This window comes from Corylus avellana, chromosome ca9, assembly GCF_901000735.1.
Source record: "Corylus avellana chromosome ca9, CavTom2PMs-1.0".
Taxonomy (NCBI): domain Eukaryota; kingdom Viridiplantae; phylum Streptophyta; class Magnoliopsida; order Fagales; family Betulaceae; genus Corylus; species Corylus avellana.
This window is the reverse complement of record NC_081549.1, coordinates 21,455,687-21,478,837: the sequence shown is the minus strand read 5'-3', so window position 1 is coordinate 21,478,837 and position 23,151 is coordinate 21,455,687. Positions and strand designations below refer to the sequence as shown.

Here is a 23,151-nt window from a genome sequence, read left to right as displayed (position 1 = left end):
ATGAGTTTCTGGCGGCAAACCCATCAAGAACCAATTATAAATTATGATGCTCGTCTCCTTATGACAATTTCATGCTAACAATATCCAATTATAATTGTCACTAGTGCATATTGAAATGATCAAAGATAGAACAAAATATTAGAGCTAAAAGGGACGCAAGGGATTCTACAACCATTAGAAGTTTGCAGTTTGAAAGGCCTACAAGTATTTTGAACCAAAAGCCGTTCCGTAAATAAGATTTTGAAAAGTACCCAATGCAATTGGTTAAAGTTAAACTACATCAGAATTTTGGTAGAATTTACCACATAATACATCTCCTCATTCTGGCTGCCTCCGCACCAGCATCATAGATTATCAAACGCGTCGATGCTATTCCAACTGTATGCCATGCATTACAATCAACCAGTTTTATTAATATAATAACTCAGTGATTTGACTTTACAACTCAAACCTCTTTAATCTCAATTCAGTCTGGTCTGGTGCTCCTCAAGCAAAAATGTCCGCAACTTTTCTCACAAAAAGCGTAACTTGTTTATATATCCCTGAGAAAATTTTGCATTGGGCTTCAAAGCAATGGTGCATTGGTGACGTTTGTGGACAGACTGTTATCGCGTGTTTTATCTTACAAGACAAAACTCGTAGAGCATTTACATGGTGTTCATTTGCTAAAAGTGGGCCACCCTCCCTCACTGGGCTGGACTTGGCTCCATAACCAGCCACCCACTAAACTTTCTAAGCCCTCTCTCAGTCTCTCTCTCTCTTCTTCATCTCTCCATTGCGCGCTGTTGTGACGTGTCGCACCGTCAGCCCATTGACCAGAGAGGGGGCAAAGGCAAACGGACCCAGATGAGTGCTTCCTTCCTAGAGAATCCTTGCGCCTTCCTTCGGCTTCAATTGCAATTCCAGCGGTTGGAATTCATTTCCGAATTCAATCCAATAAAATCTGCGTTCTATGTGTACACGTCACCTTTTTCCACGTGGTGGCAAATTGCACCGCGTCCCTTCCAACTCTCTGAGTCGGTGTCTTAGAAACTGAAAGAGAGAGAGCCACCATCCATTCCTCCACCAAACTCCTAAAATAAAGGCTCTATGTAACGGCGTCGTCTCTGACCACGCGTTCCCACCTCCATAAAATTCAACACCAACCTTGCTCTCGAAGTATTTCACAGATACTTCCCCGCTAAGGAAAAATAGAAAAAACAATCTCCCAATCCCAGGTATCCCATTTTTTCACATTATCATACAACTTTCGAATCTCAACCGCCCTATATAAACATATGTACATTCTCCTCTGTTTTTCGCAACATCACCCATCTTTCCTCTTCGCTCTAACGCTATGTCTATGCCTGGTGGCTTAGGGACAAGAAGCCAAACCAATGCCGGCTCAATCGAAGCCTTCCTGGAGGGCTGGCTGGTCCGCCAAGAACACTACCTCGACGAGCTCCTCTCGACTCAGCAACACTGCCACGAAATGCGAGAAGAGGACCTCAAAGAACTGATCTCCCGCATCCTCGCTCACTACCAAGAATACTATGAAGAAAAATCAAGAATGGCGCATAGGGATATTTTCCTCGTGTTCTCTCCCACATGGTTCACCTCCTTCGAGCGCGCCTTCCTCTGGATTGCCGGGTTCAAGCCCGGCCTCGCATTCCGACTCGTCACCGATGCCGTCGACGACTTGTCCGAAGACCAGCGCCAGAGGATTAATATGTTAATGGAGGAGACCAAAGTGGAGGATCGAGCACTCAGCCACGAATTGGCGAAGATTCAGGAGAGCGTGGGGGCGCCACCATTGCTGGAGCTTGCGAGGTGTGCCTGGCGAGCCAACGGAGAGGTAAGTGAGGAGAACAGGGTGCTCGATGCCTGGAAATCGGCATTGGAGACTCTGGTGGCAAATGCAGATTCGCTGAGGATGAACACCGCGGTGAAGGTGGTGGAAATACTGAGGCCGGCTCAGACGGTGAGGTTCTTGGCGGCGGCGGCTCAGCTTCAGCTCAGGATTAGGACTTGGGGGTTGCAAAGAGAAGCTGAAAGACAAGAATGAAGTGGGGATATCATATACGGCTGGTAGCTTTAGCTTAATTTGGTTTTGAGGTAGTAGGTAGGAGGCAATTGCGTTTGCGGTTAAGTAGATGAAATTTTGTATAATCTACCGTTGGTTTTGGTGAGAACCTAATCAGATGTTGCATTTTTGTCCTGCAGAACAAGCTTATTAGACCACGGAAGCATCCGGTATCAGCGGGAATAGAATCCTCTCCATTTCAAAATCTCTCAATTTCCTCCATTTAGTGCATTTTGAAGGGTATTGCATTTAATGCACTATCATTATTAAAACTTTTGGACAACACTACCCTTCAAAATGCACTAAATGGAGGAAATGGAGAAATTTTGAAATGGAGAGGATCCTTTTCCGTATCAGCGAGTGACGGTATGTGTTATTTGTATACTGTGCTAGTGGAATGACAGATGAAAAGCTATTAATGGCATTTGATGCGTTATTCCCTGTATTCTCTCAATTTCACTTGAATAAAAATGGACAACAGTAACTCGGTAACTGTACTCCCTTGTTAGGGTAAAGGGGCTACTCATTCCCATTACAGTCAATAAGAGTCCTACACTTTTTTTTTTGAGTCCTACACATTTATGATAATTAGGATGTACACAACTTCGATGGGCCATGTTTAAGCCTGATGGGCCCATATGTTGAGAAGTCATCCACCCGCTAGAATTCCTATGGACCAACCCATAGCTAAGTTGGCCCAAGGAATTGGGCGGCTATTAGTGAACCCAATCCTGCTGGGATAATAAGGGGCATCTACTCCAGAGGCCGTCAAGCCCAAACATGACTCAATGTATAGCTAAAGTATTCAATTACGAAAGAGTCCATAAACCTCGAAGGGCCCGCAAGTCTGCCAAAGGGCTCAATAGCCAATCAGAATGAACCAAGATCCTGAGCCAAGAAGAGGCACATTGATTAGACCCAATGTTAGTCCTAACTCCAGATTCGAATGCACCTATATTCCAAAGGAATGCACTGCAACCAATTTTCCCATTTCACCAGGTCAAATAATGGATTTTTCACATTATAGAACTTCCTCAATATTCGCAGAAGGAAATGTTCATCTTACACTATAAGACGTATAGCTAAAGTCTTACATTACGAAAGAGTCCATGAACCTCGAAGGGCCCGCCTGTCTACCAAAGGGCTCAATAGCCAATCAAAATGAACTAAGATCCTGAGCCAAGAAGAGGCCCGTCGATTAGACCCAAGGTTTGTCCTAACTCCAGACTCGAATGCACCTATATTCCAAAGGAATGCACCACAACCAATTTTCCCATTTCACCAGGTCAAATAATGGATTTTTCACATTATAAAACTTCCTCGATATTCGCAGAACGAAATGTTCACATAGTTGACTACATGACATCAACAACATTTGATTTTTTAAAATAATTTGAGTTGGAGGCCAAACCCCAATAAGGAAAGGTGATAACACTTGGCCTACATAAGGAGGGTAAGACCGTCCATCAGGTATGCAATCATTTTTTACACTCTTACTTAGTCAATTTACCTTTTTTCCTATCCATTCTAACTTGATCATCATAGGCAGTTCCACCAAACCTCGAGTAGACCTCTCTCACTATTTATTCTATTTGCAGCCTTCTTCCAATGTTTGGCATGCGGTCACTGTATCAACATAGCTAAACACCGGGTTGATTCCTAATATGCAAAGTAAAACTCTATTTATGTAATTATTTCAATTTAGATACATACTTAACTATCATCTCACTTCCATATAATTGTGGTAGTGTCCATAAGTCCTTAGATAAGTCTTTCCTTAAAAGAATCTTTAAAAAAATCTAAGCTAGTTGCGTGAGTATGGAATGAGAGTTAAGTATTTGATATTATTACCCATCTAGAATATATTACCCTAGTTGTCTAGCTATAGGAACAGAAACACATGGATTTTAGTTTCAAAATGTGAAAAGAATTTTAAATGACGTGGTGCTATATTCATCATGTGATAAATATTCACCATTAAATCCGTGAAATTTAATCTAGGCTATAAAATAGTTCCTCTCAATTTCAATTTCAATTGAAATAGAGAGGATCTTACGTAAATGAAATTCTAACCACACGGTAAAAAATTGATTTTCCCTGCAGTAATAAACAAAATTTATAGTAGAAAAATTTCAGGACACGAGATGGCATGGCCTTAGAGTTAAAATATATATATATATATATATATATATATATATTACATTAACACTTATGCTAACGATAATCAACGCTGCTATGAGCTATCCTCTATGGAGGCTGAGAAAAGCACCACGGAAGGAGCAACTTTAGATACAAAGAAAGGGAACAGTAATGGCGACTTCAGAAAAGTGACAAACCTGAGGGACAACTTTTCTGGAGGCAAAGTTGACAATTGATTCTGGGAGCCCAGCCCGCCTTCCTGGGATGAGTCATTGAGACTGCTTTTAGTAGAGAATGTAAAAAGCTGAAAGAAAACTTTGGCTTTTTATTTAATTTCCGTTGTCATAAGTTATACATTATTTGTGTAAGTTTCTTATTGACTGCGCTATCTTAAATAACCCAGACAATAAGTTTCCAATCAGAGGGTTGAAGAAGAAAGTCTACGCTTCTACAGACGGCTTCGTTTGCTCAATGCAGCTGGCTTGAAGCTGGCAAAACCAGTGACTTCCCTACCTGTGACCAAGCTGTTGATGTCATAGGTGCCTTCATAAGTGTAGATAGGTTCCAAATCGCAAAATGCCTGCAATGAAACCCCCAAAAGGGGAAAATATTGGATCACATTCCAATTTTACATAAACCCTTTGCAGGTGTTGGTTTAAATCATGAATACCTTTGCAACTAAAAAATCAGCCAAAATTCCATTGCCACCAAGTAACTCCCGCCCAATAGCAGCAGTTTCTCTTGCCTTCAAGGTGATCCATGACTGAAGAATTATAAAAAGTGTCAGTGCAAGGAGCTGACGGAATGTATCACAAATTTAAAGATTTTTTTTTTTTGATAGGTAAATTTAAATTTAAAGATTTTTAATTGTACCTTTCCCAAGCTAGCATGACCTGGAGTCATTTTACCATTCTCGTATAACTTGCAGAGGCGCCAACCAACAAGAACCATTGCTTGAATATTACCCAGCATTTGAACAAGTTTCTGTTGATTGATTTGGAAAGCTGCTAGTGGTGCTCCAAACTGTTTCCTCTCCTTCAGATACCTTCAAATCAGTTGGAATTTAGAGCAGCTCAGAGCAAAGGATTAAAATGAAATAGCCCAGTGAAGAAGAGCAGTATTTACTCTGATACCTGTGACACATATCATAGACGCCCATTGATAGGCCAATCGGTTGCCAGGCAACCATAATACGCGAAACAGCGAGAATCTGATAAGCAACATGAAAATCAATGGAAAAACATGAATTCTGACAGCATAACTACACTGACAAAGAAGTTGGAAACCAGCAACACCGCAGATTTATGCACAAAAGCGCTGCAGATATCTAGAAAAGAATACCATAGCTTTGAATGAATATATAGTGTATGGATACAATGAACAAATTGGGATAGCTCTCTCTTGGTGGGAGCGTGTGCACGCATGATTAAGTTAACTACTATTGATTGTTTCGCATAATCATGAACCCTTTTGGCTAGAATTCTCTTTCAGCTTTCAAGTCAAGTACCTTAGGTACAGACTTTTTGATTGTAACACTTAGCAACCAAAAGGACTCTCTCTCTCTCTCTCTCTCTCTTATTTGGTTGAAAAGAAAAGATCAAACTATTCCACGACCTACCAGACTAAAATTGAAGCTCTGTATGTACTTGTGTTACTCTGAAAGGAACAAGCTATTCATTTTTTCTTTGATTGCTCAACATAAGGACTAAGAAAGTTGTTTGCGCAATAAAGAAGAATTAAAGCAGTCTTTTTATGTTGATATAAACATTTTTTTTAGTAAGTATGTTGATATAAACATATTACCATGTTTCTGTTTGCAATCCTAACAAAGAAATCATGTCATGTCACAGCAAGCTTAGTATAAAATCCAGAAAGATGCTAATAAAATCTGACCAGAGTATGACATGGTAAAAATACACGCCTATAACCAAAATTAGAATCGAACATTTGTAGCCCAGTTGGATTACAATGAAAAGCATACTGTTTGCATGGACCACAAAAGGATGATCAATGATGTATAATCATAAGCAAAGGTAACAATTCTGCCCACTTAAAGATAATAATCAACCAACAAAGCATACCAAGCAGAAAGTACATAAATGATGAGGGGAAAATCAACATTACACAACTCCTCAAAACCGTACCTTGCTTGTATCCTGGAAAGAATCGACGCCAGGTAACCTGTCCTCGTCACCAACAAAAACTCTTTTTAAGAGAATATCTCCATTTTGAACCATCCTCAGGCCGATTTTGTTTTCTATTTTTGTAGCTGTTAATCCAGGGGCATCCTTCTTGACTATAAATCTGAATTGGAACGCAGAAATATCACACATGCAGAAAAAGAGGATGCCAGTATGGAAAACCAGCTATCATGCATTCCATAAAAAAAAAGCCAGCACAAAAGGACCAGTTAAATGTAGAAGTAGAGAATGATAAATCCCCCAGCAGTTCAGGGTTTCCTATGGACCACCTAATTTAGCAAATGGTGGGCAACTGAGGACCCTAAATTTGCCAATCTTACATTTTGGATGTGGGGCCAATGGCCACAGAGGTGTCAATGGTTGTATTCTATGAAGAATACTTATTCCTGTAATATGTGAGTGTTTGTGTATGCATTTTTGCCAACATACTGTAACGAATGTCCATATAAATTAGAATCCGAGTGTGTTAAAGGAAGAACCACAGAGAACAAAGTAACCAGGAGAGCAGCACTATACAACAATTGAGGAGTCTCATGGAAAATCAAATTTCCAGCATATCTTTCAAGTAAATTAGGGTAGGCTCTTTTAAGGACTCAAACAAATGTCCAGCATGCCAATGATAGGATGAAGTGACCCGCAAAACAAACAGCATATCACATACCCATTTATCTGATTTGAAGTGGTATTCCTTGCAAAAATAACCAACAAATCTGCGAAGGTACTGTTTCCAATCCAGCGCTTTTGGCCCTCAAGTACCCAACCTCCTTGCACCTGATCATCCCAATACAAACAGCAAAAACATGACATTATATGAAATTTTAGAACATTAAGTTCATGTATTTATAAATGTAGGTTTAATGTGCTATAGATAAATATGTAGAAAGAAGTTGCAAGTAAGAACCTTTGTTGCTGTTGTGTTCAAAGCGCTTGCATCACTTCCATATTCTGGCTCAGTCAAGGCCTTGAGATGTCAAAAGAACATATTTAAGTAACTTAAATTCAACAGAAACACAAATTGAGCATGTTGTTGAAATCCTATACTATATATACAATGCCAAGAAAGAGCAACTTACCCAACAGCCTACAGTTTTTAACTGTGCCAAAGATGGTAAATATTTTTCCTTCTGTTCCTCCGATCCACACAATGCTATACTCGACAGTCCAGACAAATAACATGATAATATGATTTATTAACGGCATCTTGTGTTCATTAACCAAAAAAAAAATCAGCAACTAAATTTTATCAGGTAAAGAGAAAACAAAGGTAATATGAAGAACTCACCAATAGTGAGCATTGCCAGAGATGAATGCACCAATATAAAAGTAGAACAGCTTGCATCAACTCTAGCGACTTCTGCTGTAGCAACAGCGCTTCCAGTAATGGAGAGACCAGGACACCCATAACCCTGAGAATCAGAACTAGCTAAACATCCCATCCACAACATTTTACACCTCAGGGAAAGCAAACACTGGGGAGAAAGAGGGGGTGGGGGTGGAAGCAAAAGACAAAAAAAAAAGAAGGTAAACTACCTTGATTGTGCCACCAGCAATATGCAGCGCACCAAGTTTTGGAATAACATGAAACGGAAACTTGGCCTTCTCCCAATACTGAGGAAAAAGAGAACATGTAGAATTATTAGTTTGTATTTGAACGCCTATTATTTTTAATGGTAAAGGCATCAATTTCTTAATGTCTAAATACCATTTCAGAATTTCAATGTCCTATTCACAAAGAAAGCTATCATTTTATCATAAAATAAAAATGATAACAAACATAACAAAAGTAATCAAGAGTAACATAAGAAAGATACCTCTGTCATTATTGGCGCTATTTCTTTTTCCATACACTCTCTTACTTTCTTCCTGAGAGTCTGCTCCTCAAGAGTCAATAGATCATCAAAATGGAAATAGTCTGAAGCTGTAAGACCGCAACACAAAGATAAGATGGTGACTAACTGAAGAAAATATTAGCTGTTTTCAAATGATGTAAATAATATTGCAAAATGCCTAGCTTCCCTAATTTTGACATCAAGGGCTGATAGTAAGAAGCCAACTTATGTATAACTTTCTTCTGGCGGGGAAAAATGAAACTCGTGCTTGACAAAAAAGTGCTGAATGCATGAATTGTCGTAGTAATAATGTGTTGGGTATTTCAATTAAAAATAATAATTTTGTGATATATATTTTTCATTATTAAAAAAGTCAAATTCGACCATTTTGCTTTCACTCATTAATTGAGTCTTATTTGAGAGTTACAACTATTGCTAAAAGGCAAATTTTAATACTCATTTGTATTTATTGGACCTATTTATTCTTTGTGTAACTTACTAATCAACTAAGCCTATAAATAGAATCTTCTATTCCACCTATTAGATACACACTAGCCAACGTCTAATAGGCAGAAAAGTTTCTTCTCGTCATTTGTTCTCCTCCACTCTTCACAAAAACCAATACTATTGTTCTATACATTTTTATTTTGGTGACCTAAGGAGGGCATTGTTCCAGAGCTCCTAGTAATACTTAGTAGTGCAGACAATAAGGCAACGGCAAGAGTGTTCGGACTGTTGCATCCCTAGGATGGCATGCCAAATATTCTACTGCATAGATTGAGAAAATTTCACACAGACGGCGCATATCATCTGAAGAAAGCGCCATAGTTCGCACCTCAACTTGGTCACCCTCAATCTTATGGAATTGACTGTAAACCAGTATAATTTAATGTCGTATTTGAATCACAATTAGGTAATATCCCCCAATTTTCTCCCTTCTTTTAGGAGAAACAAATTCTTGTGAATATTAACTAACTTCTTATACAAGAGTTTTTGAATTATGAAATTCATTTCATTTATTAATATATGTTCTTAGGAGAAACAAAATGAAACCACAAGCCGATATAAATTTGTAGCACAGTAGAAAAAAAAATGATCATTCTTACTACAAGGAGGAAAGATGGACGCTGGAGTTGCTTGTGGGAATGCAATGGAAACATCCAATGGTGGTAAATTAAAATAAGAAGTCCTTGCATTTTCGTCAACATCGTCTGCAACAGTGAAGTAAATTGTTCATTAGCATGAATAACAAAACCATAGAAAGAGTCGTGTCTTTTGTATTTATATTCAGAACAATTGTTACAATTGTGATTTACAAAGTGTAGGAATAAAACCCAAGACAAACCGTACATTCTAACTGCACGTGTATAGTCAAAACAATTAACCACACAAGCAATAAAGTTCAACGTCTACAGTAACGACATAAGGAAAACTTCATTTTCCTTGTGATTGCTTTGAGAAATAAAATTTGTATCTATAAAAAAAGGTCAAAAAATTTTTTCGGCAAAAGCCTCATTTTCAAGCTTTTTCAAACGCAGTTTTAAGTTGTTTTTACCAAACAGACCATTTTTGCTCCGCACAACTTTTTATGCACTAAAATCACTTTCTAAGATCGTTAAAGCAATCCCAAACAGGCACACTCGATCTTCCATCATTCAATTATAAACGTTTCCGGCATTCAACTATAAACAGATGAGACTGAGACTATCTATCTTCCATCCTCTGTATTTGAACTGCAGTAGGAGCTCCTACCTTTCTGCATAATGTGACTGTTTGAATTTCCTTGGTGTCCACATCAGATGATACTTTAACGTTAACTAGCTCAAGGAAAAAACAGTAAACTAGCTAATAATAATGGCAGAATACCAAAAGCAGCGCGAAGAACAATTCAAAGTATTAGAGGTCCTGTTTAAGCGCGAATTTCAAGATTTCATCAATAGAAAAAAAAAAATTATGTGTGAAGCAGTTAGAGATCATTAGCACAAACTATGAATTCAATCAATAAAGCTTCCTTCCAAGCCAAATGAATCTTCAATATCTAATTTCAGATCTAGTAAATCACCAAATCAAAGCTTTGGCGAAATAGCGAACCAGAAAATCGGCTTGACGATGAAAAGAATTGGCCAACGTTAATCCATTTTCAGATCAGACAGTTCAAATCGTGATGATTGTAGAGAGAACGAACCTCGCTTTGCGGACGAGAAAATTGTCATACTGAAAGAATAGAAGATGAACACCGAGATGCGACGCGATGAAGGTTCTGAAACAAAACCAGCAGCAGAGCTGAAAGGTCAAGGCGAGGACTAAGTTCAGATTTTCGTGAAATAATTTAATGATAGGATTTAGTGGGCACGCAAGTTTAGGTACGCTTTCTTTGGGAAATGGAACGGCTTGGAATTTTATTTATTTAATTATTTTTTCTAATCAAACGGAGGGGGAGAATTAATATAAATTAGAAAGGAGGGTCTTTTTCGCTATTAAAACGAACATATGCTAAAAAATACAAGTAATAGGAATGCTACCGTGGATCTTATTGATAGTGGCTTGATAGAAATTTGCTGCAAACTAGTTTGTGACAAATTCATATAAACTTATCTAATAAAGTAAAATGTGTCTCTTAACATTCTTACATGTTTTTATAATAGCTATGGTACACATTACACATGTCTATATAAGTTTGTATGAATTAACTGCAAACCAATTTGTATCAAATTTTTGTCCGTAGACGACTCAATAAACGAGCTAATGTGCTATAAAGTTAGCGACAAAGATTTTTATTTTGGGAAAAATTAATATTTAGGTTTGGTTGTTGAGTATTGCGGGTGAATTCACATTACAAATAATTGTGTTGAGACATGGCATAGCTAATGATTCAACTTATTGAAAAGTTACAATTTTATTATTAAAAAAATGTTATCTCTTGTGGGGCGATTGATCACCCCTCAATATCTGTTTTATAATAAGTTGAAAATCAACCATGTCACTTGTCGATCAATGATTGATTGTGACATGGATGCACATTTTCATCTAATGATTTATGTCAAATAGCTTATAACAAATACCATTTGGACAAATAGCTTACTCTAAGGATCTTTAAAATTCTTTTGGTAGGAATCAGTTTGGCACAACTGCAAACTACATGGATTAAATAAATAAATTTTCCTTTTTAGTAAAAAAAGTATGCATAATCATATAATTATATTGTGTTAACGTATGAGTAAATTCGAGCATTTGACCTGTCCTTTACCCAAACAATAGTCAGATAATTTAAACCTCGATCAACAATGCAAGAAAAAACATTCCATCTATCAAATGACGAAAAAATGTTAAGTTAGTCATTGTGATTTGTTTTTGTGATAAATAGTTTTTCAGGATTTAAAAAGTGAACAAACACTTTATGGAGTAAGAAAAAAAAAAGTTTTATCATTAGAAAAGTTGACAAAATTTGTTAATGTTACATCAGCACTAATCAAACTATCATATTTACAATTATCAAATTATTTTTATTGATATTTTTCAAATTGTAGAATTGCAGTATTTTTATTGGAATTAAGTGAAATAGAAAGAAAGAAAATATATATATATATATTTTATGGAAAAAATTTATTTTATTACATTTTAAATGACGAAGAGGATCCTTATCATTTACGCTCCAATATATTAAGGTGACGTACCGAACAAAACATTGCTAAATAGTAAATATCTCTCTGTCGGAACGATAGAAAGAAACTGTCAAGAGAAGGCAAGGTACCCACCCAAAAGCGCCAAAAAGCTAATTAATGAAAAAATAAAGATAAGTAGTCGTTTTAAATGGAGATGCGGGGTATCGATCCCCGTACCTCTCGCATGCTAAGCGAGCGCTCTACCATCTGAGCTACATCCCCTTGATGTAAGAGTGTGTGCAACTAATTTTTAATCGTTAATAAAATGTTGTCGAATGATTACAAATTTACAATACGAAGAAGTCAATGAGACAAACCGCAGAAGATACATTACGCTCTAATAAACAACGGCTCACAACGGCATTCCATTCGACAATAAATTCAAAAAGGAGCAGCTCCAAGAATGTTTGCATTGATATAATCACTCAGACGAAGAAAGAGTCTCCGGCAACAAGAAAAAATTTCAAGCTCTCAAATCTTCGAGCTGAGTCGCCATGTTCGCGAAGCGATTGTTACAGAAGGCAGTGCACCATCATCAGGTATGATGTTCCGGCAAGCCACACTTGACTATCACGCTTTTGCCGCTTTTGCTTTTCAATTCTTTTTCTATCTTCAATACCATTTCGTAGTTTTCGATTTTACACATATCGCGATGATCATGGTTTTCAATTATTCTTTAAAGTTGTTTCCCTATGATTTTTCTTATATTCGTTAAGTATTTAATTTCCAAACCATAGTGTAATTTTCAACTGATTAAAAAGAAATATGTTTGCTTCTTTTTTTTTTTTGTTTAATTAGCGTAAAGTGCAAAATGGTGGTTTGACGTCAGCAGACTTGGATCCACGAATCACTACCCACTACGGTGTCCCATATACAGCATCGATTCTTGCTTTTGATCCCATCCAGCGCCTACTGGCAATCGGGACTCTGTGAGTTGAAATATTGTGATTTCCACTATCATATTACTTTAAATCACCACTTTAAGCCGATAGAAAATAGTGAATTTAATCATTTAATTAATATTCTAAAAATGTTTTTGATACCAAAATATCTGAAGTTCCATACTACTTCCAGATTTTATTTTTGGGGCAATGTGGTTTGTGTACCAATAATTTTTGGGATGCTCCCAAGATGATTTGGGCAATATGCAATGAAACATGGGGCAAGATGTTTGTCTTGTGGAGTAAATGGGTTAGAATTTACAATATTCAGGGCCTAATTGGCCAGGTTCTTGATCATGGATGAAGGCCAGGCAATCCCATACTGCTGAGCCTGTTCATTGGCTTGTTGGACAGCTATTGGCTATCTAATCTGGCTGCGCAAAAGTTTCCTGGTGTTCAGTGAAAACTGTGTACAAGACATTTTTCATGGCATTATAATTGTTATTACATCATTTAGCAACTTAAATTAAGAAATGGATAGTACAGGGCACAACATGGTGTCCTTATCGCTATGATTCTAATGTAGGGATGGAAGAATTAAAGTTGTTGGTGGAGATGGCATTGAAGGACTTCTTATATCCCCGAAGCAATTACCTTACAAAAACATAGAGGTATGTACCTGCTCTACTTCAGTTGATTTTAAAGTTTGCAAGTATTCAACTTTAATATGAAGAACCTGAAAATCAATATTGTGATTTTCCCCAGTTCACACACACAGTCTCTTTCTCATTTATACGGAGAGTTAGAAAAATGGCTAGAAAGTCTGAAGACACTTAGAATCAAAGACTTCTAGGAAGCCAAGAGACATATCCCTATGATGATACCGATACTCATACCATAATTTCTGGAGTGGATTTTTTGAATGATTCATTTAGAAACATGGAATATTAGTTTTGTGTGTGTTGGACAACAAGATAAAGCAATGCTGATTTTATTACTAATATATGCCATACATACTTGGACAATGAGATAAACTGTGTCGAATTTTATAATGCTGATATTTATAAAGTAGGCAATGTTAGTTTGTTGTGAACATTATCAACCCTTTTATCTTTATAAACTCATGGGAAATTTTCCATTCTTTCCTTTTTGTTTTTAGCAGCAGATTAATACTTAGTATCTTTTTGGCAGTTTCTCCAAAACCAGGGTTATTTAGTCAGCATTTCAAATGACAACGATATTCAGGTATTGAATCTTAATCAACTTTGCAGTACCTATTTTTCTTTATCAAAAATGACTTTAGCATTTGGCATTATTGAAGAACAACAAGAGAACTTGATTGAACATTTATATCGTGTGTCTCGTTAATATCCCTATCAATAGTCATCAACATCAACTGTCTCTTCATTAATCATTTAGCATTGGTGGTGGTGTTCATTGTTGGTTCTTATCCATTTTTATTGTTTTCTGGCAACCATGTAGCAGAATAATGAAAATGTAGCAATTCAATGTAGGTGGGTAATACTTGCTAGTAGCCAGACAGTTGACTTAATCTTAGTTGGTCGTCAGGTGCTATGATTTTCAAATGTTAGGGAGGTGCTTGAACATTAAAATAGTGTTTATAGATCAATTGATTAATAGCTTGTTTATTTTTGGCAGGTTTGGAGTCTTGAGAGCAGGTGCATAGCTTCTTGTTTACACTGGGCATCCAATATAACTGCATTTTCTGTGATCAGTGGCTCCCACTTCATGTACGTTATGACAAAAATTTGAAATTGGTAACAGATCATCTTAATCAGCTCCTATTTTGCTTGAAATGGAACAAGGTATTTGGCAATAACTTCATGGCATGTTACTCTGTTACAACATGCAGGTATGTCGGTGATGAAGATGGTTTGATGTCTGTGTTGAAGTTTGAGGCTGAGGATGGAAAACTTTTCCAGTTGCCTTATCATATTTCTGCAAAATCTATAAGTGGTAAATTCTCCTTTTCTTTCTTTTTAATGGTGATACCTGATGCATACATGGTACTCATAATAGCAATGTGATGATGTGATAGTTGCTAGCACTTTTCTAACTAATTTATGTGGTCAAATATTGCTTTCCTTTCTACAAATTTTTCTTTAGATTCCTCAAATATGTAGATGGATGTGAATTCTGCAACATGATGTGCTGAATTTAGAGTAGACGAAGCATAAATTAATTCAAGTCAAAGTAAACCTAATCCCCCATTGCTGAGTTCAGCGATGTAATCCCTTTTTCCAATTACAATTAATTTAGGGTCATATCTTCTGTTAACTCGCATCTTTTTCCCTTTTTTTTGGACCTCAACACTTCCAACCTAATAATCGACACATATTGGTTCTCCTTGCTGGTGCAGTCACTGGTCTTTGATGTACATGCCAAGCTCAATAGGTCATGAAATGGAATTTTAATGAGCATTTACATGTGTATTTTGGACAACCGTTTGCCAGTTTAAGGTACTATTACTTGTTACTGACACATGAGATCAATTAAGCATACATGTTTATATGATAACACATAAAATTACTGTTGTTTAGAGTCTCATATCTTATGCAACTTTACATCAATCATACATAAATCTACTGGCTGATTGAAACTGTTCATTTCTGTTGGCACGAACCTATTGCATTGAGTTTATTTCAATAGCTTCTTTTAGACATGTTAGTAACATACTTTTATGATTTTCTACATGTAACTAAGTTAAATCTAACTTTCAGAACTTCCATGATGCACTAATAAAATGATGGTTTCTTATATGATGTCTTAGTCTTTTAGATATAATTATATCTTACATATGTTAATTGAGTATTTGTGGTTCTAATTTGCTTCAATATTTATTTACTGAACCTGTTTAGTGCTATTTAACAGAAGCTGCTGGGTTTTCTTTTCCTAGCGACCAACCTATTGTTGGAGTCCTTCCTCAACCTTCTTCTTCTGGGAATAGGCAAGACACAAGCAGCTTCTAAAGCTTTCCGCTTTATTTTCCAGCTTTTGAATTTGAAACAGGAATTGCTTCCCAACAATTATTTTTAAAATTGGCAATACGATAACCTATCCAGGAATATTGTATTTGTTAGATTAAGGAACTAAATTCATATTGGTTTAAACAATTGTAACCAGAGATTATGTCTAAGTCATGGATTAACCATGACTCTCCTTAAGCAATTCTAAAGTGTATCCAAAAAGATTAGAAAATCTATTTGTCTATTTGGACTTAAGGCAAATTTTTTTTTTTTCAGATTGTTGATTGCATATCAGAATGGGATGATTATTCTTTGGGATGTTTCTAAAGGTCAAATTCTCTTTGTTGGAGGTGGTAACGATCTCCAATTGAAGGACGGAGTTGTTGATTCTTCTTCAAGTGAAGTTGATACTAATCTTCCAGATGATACATTGGAACATCATCTAGAAGAGAAAGAGATAAGCGCACTTTGTTGGGCATCTTCCAATGGGTCCATTCTGGCTGTGGGATACATCAATGGGGATATTTTGTTCTGGAACACATCATGTGCCGCATCTAGTAAAAGCCAACAAGTTATATCGTCATCCAACAATATTGTTAAGCTACAATTATCATCTGCAGAAAGGAGACTCCCTGTTATTGTCTTACAGTGGTGCAAAAACCAAAAATCCCGTAATGACTGTGATGGTCAGCTTTTTATCTATGGTGGTGATGAAATAGGATCTGAAGAAGTTTTGACGGTGTGTTATTCATCTATAGCTATTTAACATTCCCTTTAATTTCTTTTATTTGGATTGGGGTTGTATTATATAAATTTGATGTAGTTAGTGAAAAGCTTAAGCTCTTTTCAAAGATATTAATGTATTCAAAACTGCTGTGAGTTTTTCACACACAATTTTTTATATTTTCAAAGAATAGAAGATGTTAATTTAAAGAAAAATCCTTTCTTTGTTTTCCAAAAAGAAAAAAGGAAAGAAAACCTGGGATACCAAAGCTGGTTAAGATGATAGTATGATTGTAATTAAAAGCAATGCCAAGTGAAAAATTTCTGGTCTTTACTATGTTCAGCTTGACCAGTTTAAACTGTAAACTTGAAAATATAAAATCCTAGATGGTATTGCTGTCAGTTCAATCTGACAAGTACTATGTTGGTGGAATGGTGCTTCTTTAATGTGGATTTCTTTTAGCATGTGGAAAGCTGCTCTTTGAAAATCCTCTGTTACAGGTTGTAACTCTTGAATGGTCATCTGGGAAATTAAGATGTGTGGGTCGTGCAGATCTTACACTCACTGGCTCTTTTGCACACATGATTTTATTACCAAATGATGGACCGATAGGGGGTAACCACAAAGCTGATCTTTTTGTGTTGACAAACCCTGGGCTACTACATTTCTATGATGATGCTAGCCTATCTGCCTTAGTATCTCAGCATGAGAGAAGACCATCTGTCTCTGCCATGGAGTTTCCTGCAGTGATACCTTTATCTAAACCTTCCATGACTGTGGCAAAGCTATGTAAATTACCCACTGGGAGGAACTCATCAAAGGCCCTGTTAGAGGTATTTCATTCATTTTTCAATTTCTTTTTTTGATAAGTAAAAAGGAAATAAAGTAATAATTTTCTATTTCTAAAAAGCATATTTAGCAGGTTATCCTGTAAAGAGCAAGCGGGTCATATATGCACGTCTTATATTTTCCTGTTCATTTTGTATATTATTAACTTGTCTTCGTTCTATTCTCTTAGGTAGCCTCAGTTATGAAACCTCCCTCAACAGTGACCCCAGCAAGTGTTGCAAAATGGCCCTTGACAGGAGGTGTAGCCAGCCAGTTGTCTATTACAAAAGATAATGGGATTGAAAGAGTTTATTTAGCAGGTTATTCTGATGGGTCCATTCGGCTATGGGATGCCACATATCCAGTATTATCTTTTATCTGTCTTGTAGAAGGCGAGGTAAGAGTTCCATCAAACCTCTGGTTCTTCTGATGGGTCCATTCGGATATGGGATGCCGCAGATTTTTTTTTATACTGTCCCTATATGAAAGGAGGGCATATTTTTCATATCACTTTTCTCATTTGATTCGTAGGTACAAGGTATAAAAGTGGCTGGTTCAAGTGCTCCAGTAACAAAATTGGACTTCTGCTTCTTCACTTTAAGTTTGGCTGTTGGCAATGAATGCGGCCTGGTCAGAATTCTTTACTGAATTCTTCATTCGAGGCAGTCAAATGTTTCAATATATATTTTCTTACTGTATTGACTTGTATAGGTTCGTCTCTATGACCTCAAAGGCTGTTCAGATGGGACAAACCTCCAGTTTGTCACAGAAACCAACAATGAAGGTGATCTATGGATGCCAGTTATCCTTATCCTTAATGGGCACACCTCCAGTTCTCCAAACGAGTTGCATTATTATTCTCCCATCTAGATGGTGCAAGTTTTGGCTTGAGTTATGCCATTACTTATAAAAAATAAAAAAATAAAAAAAGGGAAAACTATTTGTATAAGAAGATTAAAATAGGACAGACTATGGGACTTTAATATTACAAATGGCTTATGATGAAAATAGATATGAAAACAACAAAGTTTTCTTGAAAATGATTATCTTGTTTAATGCTTACAGGAGAAAGATTGGTTGACCAAAAATTTGCTTGGTTGAGCTTCTAAATTAACTGTTTCAAGTTTGCAGGATATGGTATGAAGTCATGATGTTGAAAATTAACTTATTTATAGATGATGCCCATTTTCTGAGTATGAACCTAGAAGAACACTTTACTAAATTTGAACAGAGAAAAAACGTTAAAGACAATTAAATAACATGTCTATGTGAATTTGATAGATAAATAAGAAAGTTATGCTGAACTGAGGAGCTTCTGCAAGCAAGAGTGGAGCTGTTTCCTGAACAGATCTATGAACTAAGACTTGGAATCTGTTACTTGCCATGCTTAATTCGCCAGTCGGCTTATGAGTGATGATAAAGGGAATGCCGGGCGTGCCCATGCCCGGCTGATTTAATATTTTAAAATAATAAAATAAAATATTTTATTATTTTAATTATAAAAAATTAAAAATAAAATAAAAATTAAGCCAGGCGTGCATGACTGTTCATGCACACCTGGCGTTCTCCCTATCATCACTCGTCGGCTTATAGACAGATAAAGACAAGTCAACTCTTTCTTAGTGACAATGGAATATTCTGCATTGTGCATTGTTTTATTTATTTACATGGCCCATTACTGCAAAAACATGTCATAGTTTTTGTATGTGGATATCTTTATCGCATTTATATTGAAAATACAATAATAGATTAGGTATTTTCTCAACTAAGATTGTTCAACTTGTTTCACAGTTCATATTTTGCCTCGTGGAAAAGGACCTCAATGTAGAGCAGTTTTCTCTCTACTTAATTCCCCAATACAAGCACTAAATTTTGCAGACTCTGGTGCTAAACTTTCTGTGGGATTTGAATGTGGTCGTGTAGGTGACATCATCTACTTGTTTTATTTCACATCTCTGTTTTGATGAGTTTGGTGATAAGCTCATAATCTCATCCTTCTTTATATAGAAGGTTCCCTGAATTTATTGCTTCTGTTTCAGGTTGCAGTGCTTGATACAAGTTCAGTATCAGTTTTGTTCTTGATAGAGGGTGTGTCGAGCTCTAGCTCTCCAATCATTTCAATGACTTGGAAAGAACTTACCCATACTGATAGCCTTGTCAAAAGCCCAAAGCACTCTGAAACAAAAATCTCAACAAACCCTGCAGGGGAAGTAATGTTTGTCTTAACCAAGGATGCAAAGATTAATGTGATTGATGTTAGTACCGGTAACATGGTCAGCACTCGCCCATGGCACTTGAAAAAGGAATCAGTTGCAATTTCAATGTATGTTATAGGCAAGTACTATTTTCTTCTAGAAACAATAAGAGATCTTTAAAGATTCATTTCATGTATTATAGAATTCTGAGATTTTTTTGAACTCCAGCGGTCAGTTTCTCTGTCTCTGAATCATCCAATGAAACACAGCCAGAGTCCCATGAGGATGCCGCTACCAAGAATGAACCTATGCCCTGTACTACAGTTGGCATAGATTCACATGAAGGTGAACAACACTCTTTGGAAACTGCGTGCTCTAAGGAAAGATTGTTGGATTCAGTTCTTTTGCTTTGTTGTGAGGATTCGTTGCACTTGTACTCTACAAAATCTGTGATTCAGGTGCCTCTTTTGTCTTATTTATTTTAACTTACAATGTTTATTAAACTTCTCTATGTTAAGCTAAGTTGATATGACCTTGTTAGGGAAATAATAAAGCCATTTGTAAAGTGAAACATGCAAAACGTTGCTGTTGGACAACAACTTTAAAGAAAGATGGAAAAGTTTGTGGACTGGTCTTGCTATTTCAGACAGGAGTGCTTGAAATAAGGTGAGTGCTGATTTTTATTCCCTTTTGTGCTTACATCAGAAGAATAATCAACAAAGTAGTACTTACAGATTATAGGATATCAGCTAATTTATAGGTGCATTATCACATTTTTTGCCAGACACTTCTCTCTTCCCCTTGTTAAGACAGCACGTCCTGCTAGCATCACTAATTGCCAAATAATTGATACTTGTGATAACTTTACTTTGGCAGATCTTTGACAGATTTAGAATTGGTGAAAGAAAGCTCTTTAATGTCAATTCTAAGGTGGAATTTTAAGGCAGACATGGACAAGTCAATGAGTTCTTCAGATAATGGGCAGATTGCACTGGTATTGTGTTCATGACTGGTTGGTCTGTTAATTCTACATATTTTAGCCAAACACATGTTTTTACTTATAATTCTTGTAGTCTGAAAGACTTTTAGTTTTGATGACTTATTCAATTTGTCTGATGTTGAGGAGCTTCTACAGGCAAGTGGGTGTGAATTGGCGTTCATATCTTTATTAGCTGGAGAAAATGATTTCAGGTATATTTGTGAAGCTAATGTTATAATGGATACATGAATTCAAGCATGAAGATCATTGTATAATTCTTAAATAAAAAAGATTAGATTTTACAATGGGCTATGCTGTGCTATTCTAGGATTCCGGAATCTTTACCTTGTTTTCATGATAAAGTTCTTGCGGCTGCTGCTGATGCTGCCCTTAGTTTCTCTATGAATCAGAAGAAAAAGCAGGTTCAAAGAAATAGTATCTGATATTGGAAGATTTTATTCTGAAGACTATTGATATTCCTCACATAGTTTTTTCTGTGTTGCTACAGGGTAACCAACCTGGAATTCTAGGTGGTATCATCAAAGGTCTTAAAGGGGGAAAAATGGTCCATGCGGAGGATTTTAGCATGTCTCCTAAATCCAATTTTACTCATTTAGAGGGCATATTTTTGAAGCCCCCATTCTCAGACCCATCTTCAGCTGTTACAGATAATCAGGAAGAAGAGGAGCTTAATATAGGTTCTGATCTGCACACCTATCTCTACACTCTTTTCCTTTTTGTTGTCTTCTTTTGAGTGGTTCTTTCTGTTGAATCTTTTTTTTTTTGGCTGTACTTTTCTGTTGAATGTTTTCTCCACTTCATGCTTTTGGTATAGATGACATCGAAATAGATGAACCGCTACCCATGGCCTCTACTTCATCTGATGATTCTAAAAATATAAAGAGAGGTAAATCTGGCTTGTTAATCTTTATCTCATGTATGTTTTAACTCATACAGATTGATGAATAAAATTGTTTTTCCCCTACAGAGAAGGGGACGGAGAGGGAAAAATTATTTCAAGGTGGGACTGATGATTCAAAACCCAGAATTAGAACACCCGAAGAAATTATAGCTACATATAGAAAAGCTGGGGTAATTTCATATGATGGTTTTAGTTTAACTAGCCTTCTTTTTCCATATTTTAACACCCGCTCACTGAATGGATTGTGTTATCTGATGTCAGGATGCTTCTTCAGTGGCTGCACATGCAAAAGACAAGCTCATGGAGAGGCAGGAAAAACTGGAGGTAGGTTATCCACTGGGTATTTCCATAAGAACTCATTTGGTATCTGGGTTGGATTATTGCTTTACACTTGATTCTATTCCTAGGAAAAGAGAGGAGATCAGAACAATAGACCTATAAAAAAAAAGTTGGAGAAAAGAATGACAGTTCATGCCTCTATTACATTGTTCTAAAGATTGAACTTTAATGTTTAGTCATGGTCAAGTTAATGAAAATTTACCAATGGCCTTGTAGCCTACTAGTACTTCTTGTCCCTTTCAAGGAGCTCTGGGACTCATTCCACCATGGAAATGTGATTTTTGGAAATTATAGATTCTTCTATCGTTTGAAGAAAAAAACAAAAAACCAAAGTAAAAAGAAAGAAAGTAATGAACATCTTGATGTACTTCCATCTCAACTTGTCCTTGTAAGTTTTATACCTTCAAGCACTTCTTGATTGGCCCCTGAACTACCCTTTCTTGTTACTCCCATCAGAGAATCAGCAGGCGCACTGAAGAGCTGCAGAGTGGAGCTGAAGACTTTGCGTCATTGGCTAACGAGCTTGTCAAGGCCATGGAAGCTCGAAAATGGTGGCATATATGAGAAGAAGTCTTGCCTAATTTGCATGTGCTTTAACATTATGCCATTCCGAGAATTCCAGTGATTTTTCTCATAGACCTAAGACCAGCAATCGGACTACAGTTAAGTACATCTTCTGTAGCTTTTAATCCAGCTGACAAGCAAGAGGCCATGCTCTTATAGTGCATCTGAGTTTCCATAGCCCTTCATGTAAGTTATGTAACTGTGGCATAAATGTCTCTTCCGGACATTGTAAATCATGACAGGTTTTATTAATTTATTCGTGGTACAAGGCCGAAAAGAGGCAATTGATAAAAGAGAAGCAATATTTTTATTTCACCATTATCTCATATTGCTGATGTGACAGACTGATAGTGTCAATCAGCTCTTAAATTTAAATGATTTCGTAATGCACAAGCATCCAACTTGGCATCCTTCATTTTGCACAAGTGCACGGTGGCTTAGCGAGTTTGATATGTATATATATGTGATTATCACTAACAATTTAACCAAATTGCACGGTTTCAACTCTTCAGTGAAGAATTAATCAAACTGTCTTTATATTTTAGGAAGACAAGAGTTGATAGAGACAAGAACAGTGAACTAAGAGACTACTTAAGAAACTTTTCAAGATTTTGAAGAGGAAGCCTAGTCAATCTGGGTTCAAAATTCGGCATCCCAAAAAATTGAAAATAAATAAATTCCCATTTCAAGTTGGAGCATCCTGCTTGGCAAGAAATTTAGATAAAGGAAAAAAATAAATAGTTTTGAGGTTTTACTGTGATTTATTTCTTAAGTTTCTAATTTTGATAATGATAAATAATTTAACCACAGTTTCAAATAAATTCTTCATTCAAGTTGTT

General features: G+C 36.5%; 4 protein-coding genes and 1 non-coding gene across 7 annotated transcripts in view; 3 read left to right on the top strand and 2 right to left on the bottom strand.

Moving 5' to 3' along the window:
• Positions 1-509: 509 nt before the first annotated feature.
• Positions 510-2,541, top strand: LOC132161924 (protein RESPONSE TO ABA AND SALT 1-like). Its single transcript, XM_059572145.1, has 2 exons — positions 510-2,101; positions 2,203-2,541. The coding sequence occupies exon 1, from the start codon at positions 1,337-1,339 to the stop codon at positions 2,042-2,044; it is 708 nt and encodes a 235-aa protein (XP_059428128.1). The 5' UTR covers positions 510-1,336; the 3' UTR covers positions 2,045-2,101; positions 2,203-2,541.
• A 1,965-nt stretch (positions 2,542-4,506) lies between these two features.
• Positions 4,507-10,585, bottom strand: LOC132162168 (acyl-coenzyme A oxidase 4, peroxisomal). Its single transcript, XM_059572432.1, has 13 exons — positions 10,417-10,585; positions 9,338-9,442; positions 8,214-8,320; positions 7,933-8,010; positions 7,685-7,808; positions 7,476-7,549; positions 7,304-7,363; positions 7,064-7,173; positions 6,346-6,505; positions 5,335-5,411; positions 5,075-5,246; positions 4,872-4,964; positions 4,507-4,781 (listed from the first exon to the last, which is right to left on the bottom strand). The coding sequence occupies exons 1-13, from the start codon at positions 10,442-10,444 to the stop codon at positions 4,650-4,652; spliced, it is 1,320 nt and encodes a 439-aa protein (XP_059428415.1). The 5' UTR covers positions 10,445-10,585; the 3' UTR covers positions 4,507-4,649.
• Positions 10,586-12,042: 1,457 nt separating this feature from the next.
• On the bottom strand, positions 12,043-12,115 carry TRNAA-AGC (transfer RNA alanine (anticodon AGC)). Its single transcript has one exon. It is a non-coding gene; the product is annotated as a tRNA-Ala (tRNA).
• Positions 12,116-12,228: 113 nt separating this feature from the next.
• On the top strand, positions 12,229-22,605 carry LOC132162629 (uncharacterized). 3 transcript variants are annotated; one of them, XM_059572905.1, is made up of 24 exons: positions 12,229-12,432; positions 12,692-12,822; positions 13,361-13,445; positions 13,966-14,019; positions 14,434-14,525; positions 14,648-14,751; positions 15,667-15,742; positions 16,038-16,500; positions 16,986-17,318; positions 17,504-17,710; positions 17,845-17,943; positions 18,025-18,097; positions 19,105-19,232; positions 19,353-19,647; positions 19,737-19,966; positions 20,050-20,174; positions 20,385-20,502; positions 20,644-20,699; positions 20,816-20,909; positions 20,996-21,185; positions 21,323-21,394; positions 21,476-21,579; positions 21,671-21,733; positions 22,205-22,605. In XM_059572905.1, exons 1-24 carry the CDS (start codon positions 12,388-12,390, stop codon positions 22,310-22,312), a joined length of 3,345 nt encoding a protein of 1,114 aa, XP_059428888.1. In that variant the 5' UTR covers positions 12,229-12,387; the 3' UTR covers positions 22,313-22,605. The 3 variants fall into 3 exon arrangements, with proteins under 3 accessions (XP_059428888.1, XP_059428889.1, XP_059428890.1); XM_059572906.1 differs by lacking the exons at positions 12,229-12,432; positions 12,692-12,822; positions 13,361-13,445 and having other exon boundaries at positions 13,467-14,019; positions 14,434-14,552; XM_059572907.1 differs by lacking the exons at positions 12,229-12,432; positions 12,692-12,822; positions 13,361-13,445; ... (1 more) ...; positions 14,434-14,525; positions 14,648-14,751 and adding an exon at positions 15,164-15,254.
• LOC132162481 (uncharacterized) overlaps positions 22,523-23,151 on the top strand; it is a 10,272-nt gene continuing 9,643 nt past the window's right edge. The window contains exon 1 of the mRNA XM_059572719.1: positions 22,523-22,554. Within this exon, the coding sequence (XP_059428702.1) occupies positions 22,523-22,554 (32 nt within the window). The remainder of the gene's footprint in view (positions 22,555-23,151) is intronic.

Excerpts from the sequence above, each read along its gene's own strand:
- LOC132162168 (XM_059572432.1), bottom strand. The coding sequence starts at position 10,444 with ATGACAATTTTCTCGTCCGCAAAGCGAG. Across the intron at positions 7,364-7,475 it reads TAAAAACTGTAGGCTGTTGG|GCCTTGACTGAGCCAGAATA; the intron begins GTAAGTTGCTCT and ends TGACATCTCAAG. Across the intron at positions 4,965-5,074 it reads GTCATGCTAGCTTGGGAAAG|TCATGGATCACCTTGAAGGC; the intron begins GTACAATTAAAA and ends ATAATTCTTCAG.
- LOC132161924 (XM_059572145.1), top strand. The coding sequence starts at position 1,337 with ATGTCTATGCCTGGTGGCTTAGGGACAAGAAGCCAAACCAATGCCGGC.
- LOC132162629 (XM_059572905.1), top strand. The coding sequence starts at position 12,388 with ATGTTCGCGAAGCGATTGTTACAGAAGGCAGTGCACCATCATCAG. Across the intron at positions 17,944-18,024 it reads TTGGCAATGAATGCGGCCTG|GTTCGTCTCTATGACCTCAA; the intron begins GTCAGAATTCTT and ends TGACTTGTATAG. Across the intron at positions 21,395-21,475 it reads TTCTAAAAATATAAAGAGAG|AGAAGGGGACGGAGAGGGAA; the intron begins GTAAATCTGGCT and ends TTTCCCCTACAG.